This window comes from Echinops telfairi, unplaced genomic scaffold (assembly GCF_000313985.2).
Source record: "Echinops telfairi isolate 266 unplaced genomic scaffold, ASM31398v2 ScPeMD7_9;HRSCAF=40, whole genome shotgun sequence".
Lineage (NCBI taxonomy): Eukaryota > Metazoa > Chordata > Mammalia > Afrosoricida > Tenrecidae > Echinops > Echinops telfairi.
This window is the reverse complement of record NW_022103906.1, coordinates 33,770,728-33,790,689: the sequence shown is the minus strand read 5'-3', so window position 1 is coordinate 33,790,689 and position 19,962 is coordinate 33,770,728. Positions and strand designations below refer to the sequence as shown.

At 48.8% G+C, this 19,962-nt stretch overlaps 1 protein-coding gene across 4 annotated transcripts in view; it reads left to right on the top strand.

Moving 5' to 3' along the window:
• The window catches only part of PLEKHA2 (pleckstrin homology domain containing A2), an 80,774-nt gene that overhangs the window by 17,419 nt on the left and 43,393 nt on the right, over window positions 1-19,962 (top strand). For all 4 annotated transcript variants that reach the window (XM_045286712.1, XM_004696222.2, XM_045286711.1 and 1 more), the window contains exon 3: window positions 14,191-14,247. In XM_045286712.1, the coding sequence (XP_045142647.1) occupies window positions 14,191-14,247 (57 nt within the window). The remainder of the gene's footprint in view (window positions 1-14,190; window positions 14,248-19,962) is intronic.

Below are 19,962 nucleotides of genomic sequence, written 5' to 3'. Positions count from 1 at the left end.
AGATGTAGTCAGTTTTATTTCTTTATTCTATCTGGAAAAGTCCATGTGTTGTTGAAAAAGGGTATTTGTGATGAAGAAGTTGTTGGTCTTGTAAAATTCTATCATGCGATCTCCATCTTTGGTTCCACCTTTTGCATTCTAATTGCCAATAATTACCAGTGCATCTTTATTGCATGTGTGATCCATTTCAGACTGAAGATATTGGTAACATTCTTCAATTTCTTTCTCACTGGCTTTAGCGGTTGCATACATTTGAATAATAGTTGTCTTGACTAGATTTCCTTGTAGGAGTAGAGATAGCATCCTCTCACGGACAGTACCATACTTCAGGGTAGAGCTGGAAATGCCTTTTGCATGCTGAATGTGAGGCCGTTCCTCTTGAATCTGCCCTTCCTGATCTTCTGATGCAAAATGGCTAGTACCAGTCCACCTCCGCTCACTTAAGCCTAGGAGCTTGATCTTTGGCAGCCCATTCTACTTATTATGACTTCCAAGTTTTCCAGATTTATGCTTCCTACAGTCCAAGTTCTATTTATTTATTTAGTTTTCTAATTATTAACTCTAAGACAGCAACTCTTCCGTAGTCATATTTTGGAGTGCCTTTGGACCTGAGGGGCTCATCTTCTGGCACTGTGTCTGACAGTCTGCCGTTGCTGTTCATGAGGTTTTCCGTGCTAATTCCTCAGAAGGAGACGGCCTATTTCTTCACAGTCTTAGTTTGGAAGTTCTGCTGAAACCTCTTTACCTTGGGTGACTCAGCTGGGACTTGAAAATACCAGCGACATAGCTTCTAGCATCACAACAAAACGTAAGCCACTACAGTGCACCAAACTGACAGCCAAGTGGTGCCCTGTTGTGTTGTGAGTTCCATAAAGTCACGTGTATTTTGGTCATGATAAACCTGCCTCACTCCACACTTCCCTACTAGGCCTGTTCTGAATCAAAATTGATTTGTCTCGGGAATCCTGCCTGGCTGTTGTCAGTCCTCGCTGAGAGTTGGACCCCCCCGCCCCCCAGCACCTTCAGACTTTGACTCTTCGTTCCAGGACCAAGTGGGACCCAGGACTAACTGACACCGTCTGCTGGACCTTGCACGTTAGGGTTTACCTTCTATCCTGCCCGCTGACTCGACTGTCCCTTGCCCAGTGGGTTCCAGACTTGCACCCACATGGGGTGCAGCGTCTTGAGCCGCTTTCCTGAACTTTCTTCTGAGTCAGCCTCTGTACAACCCCCCACCCCCTCCGTCTGCCTAACGACTCCTCCTGCTCTTCTCTGCCAACTGCCCTCTCAGGATGTTCTTTGGGCCGACGCCTTTTTCAAGTTTGAAGGACCAGATACAGCTCTTGGATCCTGCTGGGGATTCTTTACGCTTCCCCAGAAAGCAGTCCGTTTCACCTTGCTTGGTGTATGGCTTAAAAGGGAAATGTTTGATGTGCGGTAGCAATAGTTCAGAACAGTTTACTTCCTCAGTTATGGGATTAACGCTTATAAAGCATAATGACCAAGCTACCTTTCTGGACTTGAAGATGGATATTTCGGTGAGATGTGAAATAGTTTAGCTAACATGTCTTACTGTGTTCTAAAGACTTTACTGAGTTTTCACTTCCCTCTGACGACAAGTCTAATTGGCAAGCCCTGCTGTCTGAAGGTGAGGAAGGTGAGGCAGAGAAACCTGCCTCTGCTTACCTAACAGAAAAGAAGTGGAGTTCAGGGTCAAACCCGGGCAGCCTGACTCAAAGGCCCCTGCTATTGTGATCTGTAGAGAAAGAGCCCTTATAAGACTGCTTGGGAGGAAGGAAAGCCTTCAAAGGAAGCCTCAGATTAAGAAAGAGAGGCCAGGGCACTCTTGGGGCTGGGAGGGCCTCGAGGGCAGGAAGCTCATCAAATGTTGCTTGCTACCCACAGTGTCTAGCTTTTGCCATATGTATGTGTGCTGACAGAGTAGGTGAGCAAATGAACAGATTGAAGAGGGACAGATAAAGGAGGTTGCCAAGGGAAGACCCTTGGAAATGAAGAGTGCTTGATACCCTCTGCTGGACTGGGCACAGGTTCTAAGCTGGGCTGGGGATTCTGCAGAGTGGGCCAGAGAAGAGTGCATGGGGTCAGGAGATGGTTGAAGGGAAGTCTTCCTCAGGAGCAAATTGCTAGATATGGGCTGTCCCTGCGGAGAGGTGTCGGGAGTATTTGATCATTTAAAAAGAAGATTGAATTTATTTTTTAGGGAAAAGGAAGTATCTGGTATGTTATACTAATGATTCAATAGATAATAGGCAGAGGGCTTTTTGAAGTCAGGGCTCTGGTTTTTGCCCATTTAAACCAACCAGCTTACGGTAAACACAGAAAACAGATTTTTTAATATAAATTAGATAGAGGGTTGGACTTCAGGTCATCAACTTTACATTCAGTAGCCCCAAACCCTCTAATAGTTCACCCTTCCACTCCTCCCTTCCCCCCAATCAGCTTGTACTGGTTGAGTGGTTGCCGTGGGCCTGTGTGAAAAGTGCTAGACATGGATGATCTTATTAAAAGGTGAGTAACTCTTGGACACTGGGGCTGTTAGCACCGTTATAGTACAAGCAGGGAGGCTTAGGGACTTGGTTCAAGGTCGCCTCAGTGGCAGGTGCGGAGCTGGAGGTCCCTGCACTGTTCATCCTCGCTTCTTTCCTCTGCCGCGGGTTGTGCTAAGCCGCATCCATGGGCCTGCGGAGGACGTGGAAAGGGAGTTCTACTGGGCCTCTGTCACTGGCTGAGGTGGCGAGATGTAAACAACGTACACAAAAAAACGATCTTACTGCTGATTCCCGTTCATCTCTCTAACACAGTGGTTCTCAGCCTTCCTCAGGCCGCAACCCTTTCATACAGTTCCTCATGTGGTGGTGACCCCCACCATAACATTATTTTCGTTGCTAACTCTTAACTGTCATTTTGCTCCTGTTATGAATCGTCATGCAAATATCTGATATGCAGGATGTTTAGGCGGCCCCTGTGAAAGGGTCGTTCGACCCCCAAAGGGGTCGGGACTCACAGGTCAAGAACCACGACTCTAACAAGATAGCTTGCCATTCCGTTGAGTGGCCCAGATGCCGCCCGTATTATACTTGTTGAAGGAGAAAGAGCTGGAGTTTTCTCCTGCCATGTCTCGTGAGGGGCAAGTGGAGATGGAGTCTCCCGGGGAAAGTTCTCAGGCCTGGGAGACAGGTCAGTTACCATCCAGGCTCTGCCACTAAATTGTTGTATCTCAGATCACTTATCCAGTCTGGTAACCGGTCCCTGAGGTGAGGCGAGAGGAACTCTGATGGCACAGTGGTTAAAGCACTCGACTGGAACCGGAAGACTGATGGTTTAAACCCAGAAGCTGTGGCTCCTCAGGAGAAAAGCTCTAGCAATTTGTTCTTATAAAGATTACCTCCTCGGAAACCCTGCTCTGGCACATGGGATCGCCTCGGGAGACCGGCTTGAGGGCTTACAACAACAACAAACAACAAGTGATCCTCAACCTCATTTTTAGCCCTTCAGTTTCTGAGGGGCTGAGGACAGAGAGTGATCTTGGAGTCCGGCACCATTTTTAATGTAACACGCAGTGATTGGATGTATCCTGTGTGCCAACCACCAGTCTAGATGCTGAGACTGCAACAGTGAACGAGAGAAAAGTCGGCCTCCGTGGAGCTTACCCAATAGGCAGGGCACCAATCAAAGGGGGCATAGGGCTGTCTGGGGCACCTCTTTGTGGAGGTTCTGGCTTTCGATGGAGATCTTGAAGATGGGTGAGGTTGATGTAATCACATTTGTAGAGAGAGAGCACCTTATGGGTCTTGAAGTGTTTTCATGCTTCAACAAACAGCTCGTTTGATTCTTCTGCCCACCCTGCCCCAAGCAGAGGTGAAAGGTAAAGGGAAATGAAAGTGCTGATGGGAACAGAGGCAGCATGGAGGCGAGGAGGAGGCTGACCGGCCAGAGAGGTGTGCAAGGTTGGGTTCTCAGAAGAGGATGCCGCGATGAGGATTCAGGCACAGATGGGGATTTGTGGGCAAGCACTGTAGTACGTGGAGGGAGCAACGCCGGGACGTGAGTCAGGCAGACGCCCTGCAGGGGTTATTTCCGCAGGGGGGTAAGTTATGCCCCCAGCTGCCTTTGCTCAGATGCTCTCACTGAGCATCTCGCTGATTCCAGCTCTGCCGATGTGGGCAAAGCCACTCCAGTTGTCTGAAGGCACCCTCTGAAGAAGAGCTTCAGATGTGGCCATTGAAAACTCAAAGGTAGTCGCTGCCATGTGTCAAGCCCCCCCCCCACCCCAGTGACCCTGTCAGGCAGAGTAGAACTACCCCTGTGGGTTTCTGAGACGATCACTCCTTATGGGAGTAGAAAGCCTCTACTTTCTTCTGTGGAGCAGCTGGTGGTTTTGAACTGCTGACCTTGAGGGATCACAGCGAGCGTGTAACCCACGGTGCCAACAGGGGCTCCTTTCGGCTGTTGAACGTACACCAAAATAGCAAGAAGATTATCTGAGGGACTCTGGGAGGACGGTGACAGAATGCATTGTGAAATCAACTGTAGTCTAGAAGGTTTTTAAGGACAGAATTTGGAATCGATGTGGTAAAAGGTAGAGAATTGAGGTTTTTGAACGCAGGCATTGGTGACACCGAGCAAATATAACATGAAACCCATTAGCTAAAAGAGTTCCCTAAAGTTAGAAAGCTCCTATGTGATTGATCATGGCCACCAATATGACTAATGCATTTAAAAATCAATTTGACACCAATATTAGCAAATAATTCTTGAATTGAAACAAACACAGAATTTTCCTTAAAATATAAGGCAGCTCTACTTTGTTACAGCAATGTACAGAGTAACATATTATGCGTTATTTAGGTTCAGCAGCACCTAACATTCCACCCTTCCAATGATGTCCACTTGGCTAAGCAATCATAAGATCCAAATATAGGGCTCGAAACAAAATCACAAAGAAGCATAGAAACAGTATTGCACTCGATTATTGTTCTTGTCAAGTTTATCTCCTCTGATTAAAAAAAAAAGAGAGAATCCTTAGATGTTCCCAAAGGTCATAATCAGAATTTAATATGATCAGCATAATATCTAAAGCAGCGGTTCTCAACCTGTGAGTCGTGACCCCTTTGGGAGTCAAACGACTCTTTCACAGGGGTCTCCCAATTCATCACAGTAGCAAAATTACAGTTATGAAGTAGCAACGAAAATAGTTTTGTGGTTGGGGGGTCACCACAATAGGAGGAACTGTATTAAATGGTTGTGGCATTAGGAAGGTTGAGAATCGCTGCTCTAAAGGCACTGTAGGCATCTGTCTCTTCTGGGAACCCAGGGACCTCAATGGCTGCAAATGGTTCTTTCTTTGACAGGGCCAGAGTCTTCTCAGTGCGGACAACAGGGTGGCTATTTGAGTGTCTTTTACAAAAGCCGTGCAGGGAAGACAGAAGACAGTGTCTGGAATTATGCTAACATATAATGCATAATGGACAATTCTGCTGTCTTAAAACCAAAAACACAACCCATTGCCATTAAGTGGATTCTGACTCAGCACTCATGGCAGTGCGTTTGGTTTTGGAGGGGGTATTTAAGGAGCCCTGGTGGTGTAGTGGTCACTTGATGGGCTGCTAATTGCAAGGTCAGCAGTTCAAAACCAGCAGCTGTTCCATGGGAGAAAATGAGACTTTATGTTCCTATACAATTATAATCCCATGGGGGGGGGTGTTGGGGGGTATTCTAAAATTTATACGGTAATGATTGTACAATTCCTCTTGATATGATGGAACGATTGAACTATTGAATTGTGTGCTATGTTAATTATGTGCCAATAAAACTTTTTTTAAAAGTGGGGGGAGTTACAGTCTTGGGAACGCACAGGGCCAGTTCTACCTTACCTTATAGGGTCATTCTGAGTCAGAACTGAGTCGATGACAGTGAGTTTCAGTGATGGGGGACAGCAGTGCTAATAGTTAGCACTACTTGATATTAAAATATTAAGCACAAGCAGCTAAAGAAATAGAAGCTTAGAGATTTTTACCAATTCAAAATTATAGTGATGACTGTTACTAGGTTTTCTTAAGATTTGCCTTTTCTTACAATGTTGTTTTAGTTTTAGTAGAAGCTTTACATTTTAATTTTCAACATTTGCTTCGTATATCTATTGTATTTATAGAGAATTCATATCCATTTACATACAAAATAATGCCATTAAAAAAATTTAACAGTGTTTCTAAGGCAGTGTAGGCTATTTATTGTATGGTTGGGAGAGGGACTGCATCTTAGACTTCAGCGCTCCTTTTTTAGTAGTTACAGCAACTGAGCACAGGACAGTGTGATGAGACTTTAACACGGGAAGCAGCATATGCTGAGCCTTCTGGTCCTCATCTGTAAAACAGGAGTAATGAGTACTTCTGTCTTTTACAGTTACTGTGAAGATTAAGTGAAGTATGGAAAAATGTTTTGATAGACTGTAAAGGGCTACAGAGATCCTATTTAAGAAAATCTACCCTGGAAATAACATCCAGATAGATGTTGAAAAGAGCCAGCAGTTGGAGATGCCAGCTAGGAATTTGCCTTTGAACTTCTTAAGATGTAGAAAGGTGGGTGAGAATGATGAGGAAAGGACATATTTAAAGGCCACTCCAAAAGAAATTCAGGAACCCTAGTGGCACAGTGAATAAAAGTGTTGGGGTGCTAACCCCCAAGGTCAGGGGTTCACGCCCGCCAGCAGCTCCACAGGAGAAAGCGGAAACTGTCTACTCCTGTAAAGATTTAGAAGGAATAGTCTCAGAACCCAATGAACAACAGATCTCCTCTGTCCTGGATGGTCACTATGAGTTGGAACCAAAGCCGTGGCTTTGCTGTATTGAAAGACCCCTGTAGCGCAATGATGAAGTGCTTGGCCGGTCATCAAAAGGCTGGCCAGTGTGCACCCACCCTGTACCTCCATCGGATCTGGCCGTCTGTGTCCGTGAAGATTACAGTCTGGGGACCCTCTGTGGCCATGCTGCACTTACCTGGCGTCTGCGAAGAGCCGAAAGCCATTAGTTGATGGCACCCACCACCACCACCACTGAAAAGAAGACTTTTGGGGGGTGGGGGTGGGGGGGTGCAAGTGGGTAACATGCTTGGCTGCCGACTGACTGGTCGGAGGCTCACGTAGGCCCACAAGTACCTTGGGGGAGAGGGTTTGATGTTCTTCTGAAGAAAAATCAGTCACTGGAAACCCTGTGAAAATCCCTGGGTGAAGCCCAAATGGCTACGTTCTCAGCTACAAACTGAGAGGCTGGTGGTTTGAATTCACCCCGCGGTGACTTGGAAGAAAGACTACTTCCAAAAGATCCTAGCTAGTGAGAAGCCCTCAGCGAGGAAGGAAAGGGAAAGAAAGAAGAAAGCAAGACAAACGCAAAGGAAGGAAGCAAAAGGAGAGAAAGACCTCAGGAACGCAGGACAAACAGACAGGAGGTCGTCACCGTGTGTGTCGGGCAGGGCTTCACGGCGGCTGGGTTTTTACGAAGGAAGAAAAGGACAGGCCTGGCCACTGGCTGGAGTTACGAAATGAAGTAGCTGACAGTTAATAGCTGCCTGCGGGGAGGGGGAGATGGAGTCGAAGAGGGACCGGAGGCAAACACGGATGGAGGGAGCTGAGTTGAGAGTGACTGACTGAAGTTCAGGCTGGTGAACATTCAGGTGGCTGATCCTTAGGCAGTGATAGGAGTTTGAGATCCCCAAACACCCAGGGAATGAGCTGGAGATTTGACTGTTTCTTTAGGTGCCTGTGGCCTGGTTGGTGGGGAGAAGACAAGTCCAGGCCGGCCGCAGAGACACGGTCCAGACCACCGCAGTGAAATATCTCAAAACCCTTGTTTGTTTACCAGGGCAAGAAGAATTATGGATAGAGTATTCTATATAAATATATCAAATAGTATGGTAAGCGTGCAGTCGCATTAGGACGCGTTTGAAATAGTGTGACCCTTACTGGAATGTGACACAGTCCCAAAAGGAGTACGTGCTGTTGGGAAAGTGACTTTGCCCGACCGATGTGCTCAAGGCAGGGCTGCCGCCAACCTCCCACATGGGTGCGTGAAGCTCGTTAAGAGAAGCGCAATAAAACGAGGTCTGCCTGCACAGGGAGCTGGGCATGTGGACTGTACCACAAAGCTCCAGGTGCTGGCCCAAGTCAGTTAGAAACAGACACCCAGACAGAGAACAAAAGCATTACAGCAACTCAGCAGCTTGTGATGCAGGAATGGCTTCTCCTGAAGGGAGGGCATGATTAAGGACCTGTGGAAACCGGGGAGTGGGGAGAGTAGCTGTGGCCTGGCATGATTTCTCACATTAGTGTCAGGAAGTAGGAAGACAGAGTGGAAGCCGGGAGATGTGTTTGATACCAGAGCAGTGAGTGAAGCCCCTGGTCGGGTCGCCTGGCAGTAACTTGGTTACTTCCCTCGTGGCTGTTTCTGGCTTGCCGGGTGAGAGTTTTGGAATGTGGGCCAGAGGGAATGAGGCTCCTCCCCTCCATTCCCTTCACCCTGCTCTGTAGCCAAACCCTTTCTTGAGAATCTGCCTGGCCATCCCTTTTGCAGCTTGAGCTGTGGTTTCAGCTCCTGGACAGCCATGTCGGCTCTTGCCTAGCCCTGGAATTTCCACATACGCTTGCCTCTCTCCTCTATTTGCTAAATAGCCAGCTTTTAAATAGCCGCATGCTGCATTCCTCGCCGTTTTCTAGGCAAGAAGTTAAGAAGGCCACCGCATCTCTCCTTTCCCTTTTCCACTCTGAATCCCTGGTCACTTGGGGTTTGGCACCCAAGAGCCAGTTCGACTCGTTCCTGCCCTGCCCAGCTTGGGCAGCCACCATCTAGAAGCTCTCTGGGGTAAGCCTGCTGTCCCTGCTCTGGTATTTACCTTTGATTGGTTATCAACTCTTAGGTAATGAGCAGGTCTTTGTAGCTTTGAAGGACTGTCTCACGGGAGGTGGCATGGCATAGAGGAAACACCATGGGGTTTGGGAGTGGAAAAGGCTGAAGTTGAATACACGCCTAACTACTGCCTGCTGGCATGACCTGCTCAGTCCTGAGTTTCTTCCCCTGTGAAATGGGATTGTGAAGATTAAGTGACAGTGTGTGAAATAGCCGAGGCACACGATCGGCTTCAAACACCTGTCAGGTGACATCTCTTGTCTCAAGCTGCGCATTACCAGAAAGCTCTGGGTGGAGAGTTAGGAGTTAGGAGCGCTGCCTTTGTTAGAAGGGGCCCTGGTGGCGTAGCAAGTACGTGTTGGGCTGCTCACCACCAGGTCAGTAGTTTGAAACCTAGGGAGAACAGTGGGGTTTTCCATTCCCACTGTCTCAGTCTCCGTTCTTCCCGGCCCTGTAGGGTCACTGTGAGTCAGAAGGCATTCGATGGCAGGAAGCGCTTGGTCTCTTTGGGGAAGTCTGGTCCCCTGGTTGAAACTCAGGACTCAGGTGGTCAGTTAGGAAGGAGGCTGTCAGGTGACGTCTCAGGGGCTGACATCCTGTGGATTTATGAATCGGGTTGAGTCGTCTGGCCATTTTTGTGTTCCTCGTTAGCCTCACTAGAAGACACACGACTAAGTGTCTACGTTAGCAAGACACCATGCTGCTTTTGGAAAAGGACTTGTCCCGGAGGTGTGCCCCCTCTGTGCTTGGGCATCTCCGTGCCTTCCTTGGTGATGGAGAAGCCCCAGCGAAGGCAGTCTCCTCCGAGAGTCTCGGTGGAAAGAGTGGAACAGAAGGCAGAGGGAGCGCCTTCACACATCCATCATGTCTAAGGTGACCAGATTTTAACAGTGGTAACGCGGGACACCATTGATAAAACTCATATCCTGGCAAAATAGCCACATGGCAGCCAAAAACTGTATACCCTAGCTTGTCGGGCATTCTTTCCAAAAATCGGGACTTTTTTAAAACTCCGCGGGACGCGGGACAGATTGTTAAAAATCGGAACTGTCCCGCCAAAAGCGGGACGTCTGGTCACCTTAATCATGTCACAAGGACCTACTGTGTGCCCTCCATTGTTCCCAAAACTGGGGAAGCCCAAGAAAAGGACAGCTGATCTGGACTGACAGACGTGCTCACCTGCGATGTGCTGCCGACCATGCGCGGCACAGAATCACCCTCTCCCTATTTACCGCTTGTGCGGCAACCAGGGCTATTCGAGCTGCTGTCGCCTGGGCACTGCCTTTTCTCCAACCAGCTGCTGTGTCCACACTGACTGCAGTTTCCACAGGACCAGCCAGGGCTTGCAGATGGGCCTCAAACAGGGGAGCCATCTGGGAGCTTTAAAGCACAAGTGTCTTGACCCCAACTCACTTAGATGAGTTACAACTCATGTGGCTGAAGTGGAGGATGGTTCAAAACCTACCCCAGTGATCCACATACCCACCCTTGCCGGAACTCTGTTCCCACCAACCCCCACCTCCACAACTTATCAGCTCAGATGCCTTCCTCTCACATGCTTCCTGTCGCTGTGCCTGGCCCATCCCTTACTTCTCTCTTTCTAAGCCCCTTGACACTCATGCATTAAGCCCTTTCATGGCCCCCCCACCCCGATTTCTGCCCCACCCTGCCTCTGCCCCAGTATGGGAACTGCTAACTTCGATGGCATATGACTCTGGTAGTCAAGACCTGTTCTTAATACCCAAGTTCTTACCATCATCGTCATATCTTCCCCCGAAACATCATTTCCCAGTGGTGAACACAAGCTGTGTTGCTTCTCTGGGGGTGGGTGAGGGGGTGGTGTGTGTGTGTGTGTGTGTAATAAGCTTAGCACGTTTTTATAGACTGGTTTTGGGAGTTTAACCACCAAATAAATACTGTTTTCATTTAAAACTGAGGCGTCTGCTATGTAGAGTAGTAAAATGTTATTCATGTTCTTGTTACACTTAAGCCCTAGTAGGAAGAAAAGAGACTTCATCCCATAGAAAAACATAGTCCAGTGCAGAATCTAGAGCTAGATTTCCACACCCTGCAGACCAGTGGTTCTCAAACTTGGGTATAGTTAGAGATCCCGTGGAAGCTTTTAAGAAATAGACATGGTCTAACCACATTCCACTGGAGCCTGGTTTAGTGCCCTTGAAGTGAAGCTTGAGCCTGGACCTTTAAAAACAAGCTGCCCAGGAGGTTGTACTGTGCCCCCAAGTTGGGGAGGGATCCATGCACATGAAATCAGAGAGATGAGAGGTCCGGGCAGGCCGGAGGAGATGAAGGGGCTTCAGGATGGGTTTGAGAGTTGCCCCTTCCTTAGAGGGGAATGTGCTGTGACCAGGGGAGGCAAGCTTGTTAGGCTCCTCTCCCAGACTCTGGTGCCTTGGCCCTCCTGGGGTGCTGTTTTGGGGGGTTTCTGTCCTGGCATCTGTCTGCCTTGGCTCCCAGCTGAGGCACCTTGGCACATGCTTCCTTGATCAGGAAGTGTCTGTCTGGGGCCACCAGTGTGTCATCCTGGCAGCAGGCTGCCACCATTAATCTTTTAGGTTCAGTAATTAGAGCGGACCCAGAGCCTTCACTTTGGATCAAGCCTCGGAGATCCTGGGGTTGTTTTCTCCTGTGTCATCCGTTTCCCTCCGGGTGGTGAGGAAGGTGGTGGGGGGACCGCCTTTCAGACTATCATCATGTTTTCCTGGCTTCTCATGGGAAAGAGGAGGAGGTATGTGTTAGCCTAGGAGCAGACTGTGGGTAGCGTGTGGGTGACTGGGGTGAGGAATAAGCAGTCCCTTTCTCCCCTGCAAACAGGGCGAGCTCGAGGGGGAAGCAGGAACCGAAGGGTGGAGTAACTCTGGAAGGGTGGAAGGGATGAAGTAGTTGAAATCTGATCAGCTCCAATCTGTCATTGCGCTCCCCAAATGCCACTACATCACTCCTTATTCAAGATAGGGCTCTGGAGGCCTTTGGGCTGTGGTGTTGGGGTGAGGAGAGTGAGTTGTGCAAGACCAGCCCCAAGACTTGGCATTTGCATCTTGTCATTAGTGTTGTGGGAAGTGGCTGGGGGGTGGGGGAAACAGGGTAGCATATAGATGTACCCTAGGGGTTCTCTCTCTTTCCATTCTCACAGCAACTCTGTGAGATAGCACTTATTACCGTCATTTTATAGGTAAACGATTTATAGAGAATGATGGTTACTGCTCAAGCTTCCTAAATTACACTGTGCTGCCCGGAACACTGGCATGAGAGACAGGAGGCCTAAGCTGTTACTCAGGGTCTGCCACCAGTTGTGTAGCTTCAGACAGATCCCCTCACTCACAGGTCAGCTGCAAAACCTGGGATGGGCGGGGCAGATACTCCAGCAGCTGTCACTGATTCCGTGTCCCCTTCGCTGTGACCTGGATGTGAAGACTTGGCCTGCTGTTTAAGCCGTCTAACTGCACAGAGTCCGCCCAGGATGGTTAGAGGTCGCCTCTAGTGCAGTGTCAGTCACATGCTTCCACTTTAGGGAGCTATAGCTCCCTTTTGCCTATGATTTAGGGCCTCCCAGGCATCTCTCTCTCTACCCAGTAGAAGTTTCCTAAGAAAAAACACAATGAACTGTGTAGTTCCAACGTGTCCCCTCCACTATATCTTGTGAATCTGAAATTTCACCACGAATTGTTCCAAGGGATGGATAGTAATTCAGAGAGTTATGGCTAAAAGGACTCTTCCCTCTCGTCTAAGAAATTTCTACCCTTGATCTTAGCCAAAAGGCCGAGAAGTGATTGGTCTAAGAAATTTCTTAGGAGACTCTCCTAGGAAGACAGGTCTCTGAGACACATTGGAACCAAGAAGAACTGGCTCCCTGTTCATCCTTTGGGAAGTTTATGAATTTCCTGTGATGCAACATTCACTTCTGTTGATTGCTCTGAGATGCCGTTAGTGCGCATGTGAGGTCTTCAAAGGCTATTCTTGGAGGCTTCTGACCGCCGTTTAAGAGGTCACCAGAAGCTATAGTCAGATTCTTGGAGTGAATTTTCCAAGGTGTGCATTAGCGACGCTGGGCTGTGATTTCCAACCTGGCCATTGGTTGGAATGCTATCCTCCGTGTGTCATCAGTGCTTCAGGTCTGACAGAAAGCTTAGGAACGCGAAGAGGTGGCTCTGAGGTAGAGACTGTCGCCAGGCAGAGGGTGCCTGCGGATGTCTTACAGCTTCAGTTGCTGTTAGTGGCTATTGAGTCTGGTCTGACTCACGGTGAGCCCGTGTGTGCAAGTGGAACTGCGCCCGAGGGTTGGCAAGGCCATGACCTCTCAGAAGCCCAGCTTGTCTTGTGAGGCTTGTCTGGATAGGTTTGAACCACTAACTTTTTCAGCTACGCTTAACCATTTGCACCACTAGCACCTTGAAGTTAATGCTTTTATCTTGCACACACATCGCTTCAGTTGATACTCATAGCAGCCCTGTGAGGTACATGCAAATTTTGCGAAGCATTCTATAGTTTTATGAACTGTTGAATGTAAAATGAGGATCTGCTCTGTGTTTACACCTAATTCACAATAAAAAGTTATGAAAGATGGGGTGGGGGGTGCAGGCCGAATGGGGGAGCGAATATCAAGGAGTTCAAGAAGGAAGTTTTGAAACTGATCGTGGTAGCGATTGTACACTTGATATGACTACACTATTGAGCGGAATGATGTCTAGATTTTTTCCTAATAAAATATTTTTTGGGGGGGGGAGGGGGAGTTACAAAAGAAAAACAGAATAATGGGATTTTTCCCATGAACTTTACAATTTTATTTTATTTTTTTTTAATTAAAAAAATAATTTTCCAAGAACTTTTTGAAGTCCTCCCTGTTATACCAGGGGGCTGTTCCAAGTACTCTTTAGGGTATTAACTCATCATTACAATTACCGCAGCAGTTAGGCACCATTATCATCCTTGCCTTAAAGGAAAATCTGAGACGCGGTGATTAAGATCTTGCTCACAGTCAAGCGGTGAAGCCTCCACTGTTAACTACAGAAGTTGAGTGTCTCTCTCTACTAATAACGCCAGGGTAGTAGTAACACACAGGCAACGTGTGCATCAAAGTGGCACGAGTTTTACAGGTGAGGAAAGTGAACCAGAGAATATGGTTAGGAGAGTTGCTCAAGGTTGCAAAGCCAGAAAGTGGCTGAAACAGAACTAGAGCTTGGTCTTCTGCCCTCAGTGCTGTCCCCACTACCGCATGTAATGTTCTTAACAAGAAAAAAAAAATCTGTCTTTTCAGAACCTGGCGGTTGGGGCAGGAGCTGTTGGATCTTTGCAGCTGACCTACATCTCAAAGGTAATGCGATCTTGGAGTTCCGGGGGTTCATGTTTGCTAAGTAGGTTTAGTATGTAAACCAGAGGCCGTGTCATATCATTTGGGTGCTAGCATTTGGGGACCTTGGTGGACATTACCCCTTTCCTCCAGTATCACCTGTGGTCAGGGGCAGATTTAACGTTGATCAGCAGATTTTTAGAGGATGGGGCATCTTTACTCTTTAGGCCCATCAATCAGCAGTACTTCCTCCCAGCCCCCAGCCAAGGAGGTATAGGTAGTGGTTGGACTTGGGGGTCCGAAAGAAAGATGTAACAAACACAACACTGAGGGTAATAAGTTTAAACATTTTCCCAGTCACTTGGCACAGGACGACTGTGGAGAGCAAGCTAAGACTACCCAGAGAAGATGCTGATATGTGCTGGGAGAATGTTTAGCAGCCAGCTAACTGCCTGAGAGCCTGCCCAGCAGCCTGGCCAGCGATCATCAAGCAGCCCCTTCCTGGAGTGGAGACCCAAGGGTGGGGGCCAGATCTGGCGCTCATGAGTAGCTGCAGGGTCCTCCCCGGAGTCAGGACCAGTGCGGCTCTGTCATGCGAAGGCCAGGGACTTAGAGCCTCTCCTGAAAGAGGAACTCTTTGTACTGCGGGGAGAGCCAGGTAGCTCCCAGCCAGCCCTGAAGTTCCGGAAGTCCTGCGCTCACCCCACCCCCCAACACTTCAGGCCCCTTGCGAGCCTCTACTTCCCTGTCTGTCACCTCCTTCCATCTTTAGAAGGTTGAGACATGGGCGTTGCCTGCCCTGAATGTCTCCTGACCCTGGGAATCTTTGTGTGTGGCTCCCAACCTCAGCTGCTTGGGAGCTGAGTGTGGAGAGGTGGACTGGGGGGGGGATCGGGAAGAGGAGAGCCCACCTCTCGCTGAGGGGCAGGCTGACCTTGTGCCCGTGGGCTGCGGAGTACAAAGGCAGAAGATGCAGGGCTGTGTCTGCGCAGATTAGAGAGCAGCGGAGATAATGACCTTGGGGGAGCGGGGAGGGCCTTCAGCGAGCACAGCTCTGCTGGCGCAGCTGTGGGCCATTTGTACATGCCTTGTGGTCAGCCCCGAGGCTCCCTCGCCAGCCCCAAGGCCGGGGCCCTGCGGTCCGCCCCCTGGCCTGGCCTCCTTAGGGTATTTCTCCTGGGGGTTTGGGGAACTAGAATTGAGAGAGGGGAAGCACGGACCTCATTATATATGGAAACCAAAACCCCCCTTCTGAGACTGTTTGGGAAGGTGTTTTTTTTTTTTTTTTTTTGTGGTGGGGGCGGAATGAATATACTCTCCTGCTGAGTCACGGTTTGGAAGTGCGGCTCAGAGGAGGGCTTTTAGCCTTCTCAGCCTCATTTAGAAAGGATGGACCTGCCTTTTAGCCCTTCATGGGAGAGGCAGGCTTGGGTGGGCATGCAGTACCCACAGCTGCTACCGGGTCACGTGACACCGAGCCTTTAACTCCTGCGTGATCCTCAGCCAGAAAGCCTGGGCTTTCCCAGAAAGAGCATGAAACGAAAACCCCCCAAAACCCTGTTAGCTGTGGCCCTAGTATCAAGTTCACCACTCAGGGCTATCTCAGAGGGAAAAGGGTTCTTTCTCGGTAACCTTTAGGTAGCCCATCACCGAGTAAGGCATTTCACTGGAGTGCCAGGCAGCGCAGCGTGGTCTCTCCGTGGTGTCTGTCCGGTGCCGGCTCATGTTGGGGAGACAGGGAATGGCCGTGGTCCTCCAGGAGACACAGTTGAGCGTGAGTGACCGGATGCCATCTGGAGCACTGATGGCCGCAGAACCAGGTCTTAGGCAACCTGGAAAATAGTCGAAGCTGGTCTTTGGCACCACCCACCCTCCCACTTTGCCTAATGGTCCTTCTCTCACGCTCTGCCTGCCCCAACCCTGGCTTGTGGCTGATTTTGTCAGGGCCTGCCTCACCCAAAGTTAGCTGTTCAGGAGAACTTCCTAAAGCAGTGCTTCTTAACGTCTTGGGAGGCCGGGGGATCTTTCTGAGAGTCTGAGGGAACGTGCAGACTCCTGCTCCGGGCTGCTGTGCATATCCCCCTAACCCCCCTCGATCTTGCCTCTCATTCTAGGGCCCATTAGCCCTCTGAAGCTGGTCCCGAGCCCCCCAGCTTAGAGCTCCTGTAATCATCCTGTGCAGGTGGCTGCTTATTGCCCCACGCCTTAAGCCACCTGTGGGCCAAGTTCGCTGTGGATACTGAGGCAGAGCTGCACCAGAGCTCCAAGGTGTGTGCTTTGTTACTGCTACTGCCAGAGGGCCCCCAGCGCCACTCCGGCTAAGGCTGGCAGGGTGGGGGGTAGCCTAAGCAGTGCCCTGGTACTGACGTGTTGACTGCACCCATGGTCGGTTTGATCAGCTAAGAGCAAGTTCTTGAGAGTTGAGGTCTGGAGCGAGCCTCCCTGGGTGCGTCACTCTACCAGTGATCTGGCCATCCCCTCCTCACATCCTTCACCCCTCCTCAGTCCCCAGCCCCTCTTCCGCATGCTGCCATGGCCACTTCCTGGCATGCTGTTGGTTACCCCTGTCAACTCTCTTTGCTGCCTGCAGCCACTCTTCATCAGACCCTGTTTTGTCCCCTCTACTGATTCAGACGGCTGGCCCCCGAGTGACTCAAGCTTCTCTGCACCCAGTCACTAATCACCTCAGGGTTGATGGTTTGAACCCACGGGACACGGCCGAAGAAAAGCCTGGTGATCTGCTCTTGTGAAGATTGTTATTGTTGGGTGCCATGGAACTGATCCCAACTCCTGGCCACCCGATAGGGCAGACCAGAGCCGTCCCATTGGGTTTCCTAAGCTATCATCTAAGGGAGTAGATTGCCAAGCCAGGCCTCCCTCAGAACGGCTGGTGGGTTTGAACCCTTGACCTTTCAGTTAGCAGCTGAGGGCTGAACCTTTGTGCCACCAAAGTTCCTGTCTGCCACGGGGACAGTCAAGAAAACCCTCTGGGGTAGTTCTACCCCGTGCCACAAGGCGTCAGTAGGCGTTGGAATCAATTTGACGGCAGTAGGTTCTGTTTTCCTTGACGTTGAAGGGAGGCGCTAGCAGCCTGTCCTGGTCATTAAGGTGTGGCGAGGCTGGCAGGAGAGGGGGCACATGTTCAGCTTCCATGGCTACTGGCATTTAAGGAAGAGGTCAAAGCCACGGAGACACGATGGAGCTCTTATGGACAAGAGCCACCTCAGGGACAGAACAAGGAAGAGGGTCATAACGGACCAGAGTGTCGGGTGGAAGCAGGCCAAAACCTGGTTCAGGCCACTGGGGGCCAGGAACCCAGGCCGACGGGATGGTATGGAGGCCACAGGGCGATTCTGTTTGAGAGCCGCACTGCACAGCTTAACACCCGTGTGCTGTGCAGACATGACTGACTTTGTGCTGGCTCGTCTGTTTGCACTCGGCCTAATGGGGCCTCACCTTTGCTTAAACCTTCATTAAAAAACCCAACCCCCCACCCTAAAAAAACCTCCATTTCCCCCCCAAGACCCTATGTCCTCCACCTCCACATCATGGTAAACGTGTCAAAATGTACCCACATCCCTCATTAAACATAGTGATTTTGCTGTAAAATATTTGAAAAGAATGTAATCCTCTTACTTTTGGAATTATCTGGCTGTGAGTAATTAATTTAATTTGTGCCTGGCTCCAGTTTCCCGGCAGTCGTCTTACATACCCAAGGTCTCTTGTGAAGTAGGAAAATCTAGCTTACTGATTATTTTAAAATGTAATGCCTTGTCTTGACTCTTTCATTGAAGAATTAATGAAGTTGACAATGTGACATCCTGTAGACACTTAGAGACTTGTCCGTGAGGTTGAGCTAGTGTTTTGCAGACCCGAGTATTGATTCACAGTGATTATCCCATCTTCATTTGTTTATTTGTAGGCCCCTGAGGAGCCCGTGGGCCTCAACGTTTTGCTCAGTGTGTTGAGGGGACAAAATGGCCTGTTAATGTTAGTACTCCCTCCTGCATGGAGCAGCGTCTGTGAGACAGGATAGGTTAAAGGGTTTACGTGCGCAGTCATGTAAAACCCGTCTTAAATCCTGGTCGCTGATTGGTCGATCAGGAAGTGGAGCCTGGGCTCTGACTGTAAAGCGCAGGCTGTATTGTCTGTCCTTTTGATCGTTCACAGGCCCGCTACCCCAGTTCCCCTCTCGAATGTTTGGAGCAGTTTTTGTTTTTTTAAATCCTTTTATCGGGGGCGCTTACAGTTCTTATAACATTCCATTAATGTATTAAACATATTTGTACATATGTTACCATCATCATTTTCTAAACATTTACTTTCTATTTGAGCCCTTTTAATTTTGGTTGTTAAAGCAATCTACATAGGAAGAGTTTAGAGTCAGAGCAAGACTCTAGCCAGTTTGATGGGTGGGTCAATCATTGAAAATACCACCAGCCAGTTACCATAAATTGAACTTAGCTCACGCTAATCCCATGTGTGTCAGAACTGTGGTCCATAGGATTATCAGGGCCTGATTTTCCATCAGCCTATTAGAGACAATAATACTGTGGTCTCAGTGAGTTACTCATCATGTTACGTGTGATCACACATGTAGAGCCTTTAACCTATCCTGTCATACAGACGCTGTATGACAAAACACCGCTGGGTATGCTCGAATCTCCTGTAGGTTAGCAGCTGAAAACATTAACCACTGGCACCACCCAGGGACCTAAATTTTGACTCAAAGATTTTTCTCCAGCTTCTGATAGATAAACCAGCAGAAACATGACAAATATTTTATAATCCCACTTATATGAAATATCTAGAACAGGCAAATTAATCGATGCCAAGGTTTATTAGATATGGTGGCTAGTAGGAGCCCTGTTGTAGCTTACATGTTGGGCTTCTAACCACAAAGTCATGCATTTGAAACCACTCCTTGGGAAAAGATCGAGGCTGTCAACTCTTGTAAAGAGTTACAGTCTTAAAGCCCACAGAGGCAGTTCTGCTCTGCCCTACTGGGTGTTAGGAGTTGCAGTCAACTCGATGACAGTGGGTTTGGAGTGTTTTGAGGGCTGGGTGGAAGCAGGGACCCTGAGTTTTTATTAAGGGCAATGAAAATATTTGGACACGGATAGTAGTTGCACAACACGGTGAACGTAATAGACATCACCGAATTGCACATGCAAAAATGGCCGAAATGGCAAATATCTTCTTAAAGTCTGCCCCAGCTTAAAAACATATACTTCCTTTTTTACAGGCCCTTCCATTTAAATGAATACATAAGTATGGTCTCTGATTACATCAGCTCCTCCCTGCGTACGTGGGAAGTGCTTATTTTCATGGTTAAGCAACCAACGTAAGCTAGGGAGGAAATTGATCATTGTATCTAAATTTAGTGACTGTCCTGCTGACACGAGTCCCTTAATTGGAATGTGCGTTGTAGTTGCACCCATACCACCTTGAACTTGAAGAACTCTTTAGGAGAGGCTGCCAGTGGTTGAAGGAACCCTGGTGGCCCAGTGGTTAAAATGCTCAGCTGCTAACTGAAAGCTTGGTTGGTGGTCTGAGCCCCCCAGCCTCTGTTCAGGAGAAAGATGAGGAATCTGCTTCTGTAAAAATTACTGTATATACTCTAGTATAAGCCGGCCCGAATATCAGCCAAGGCACCTAATTTTACTACCAAAACTGCATTAAAAATGTGCATCAAAGAACAAAAAATCATATCATTGTGTGCTCACCTCCATGATATGA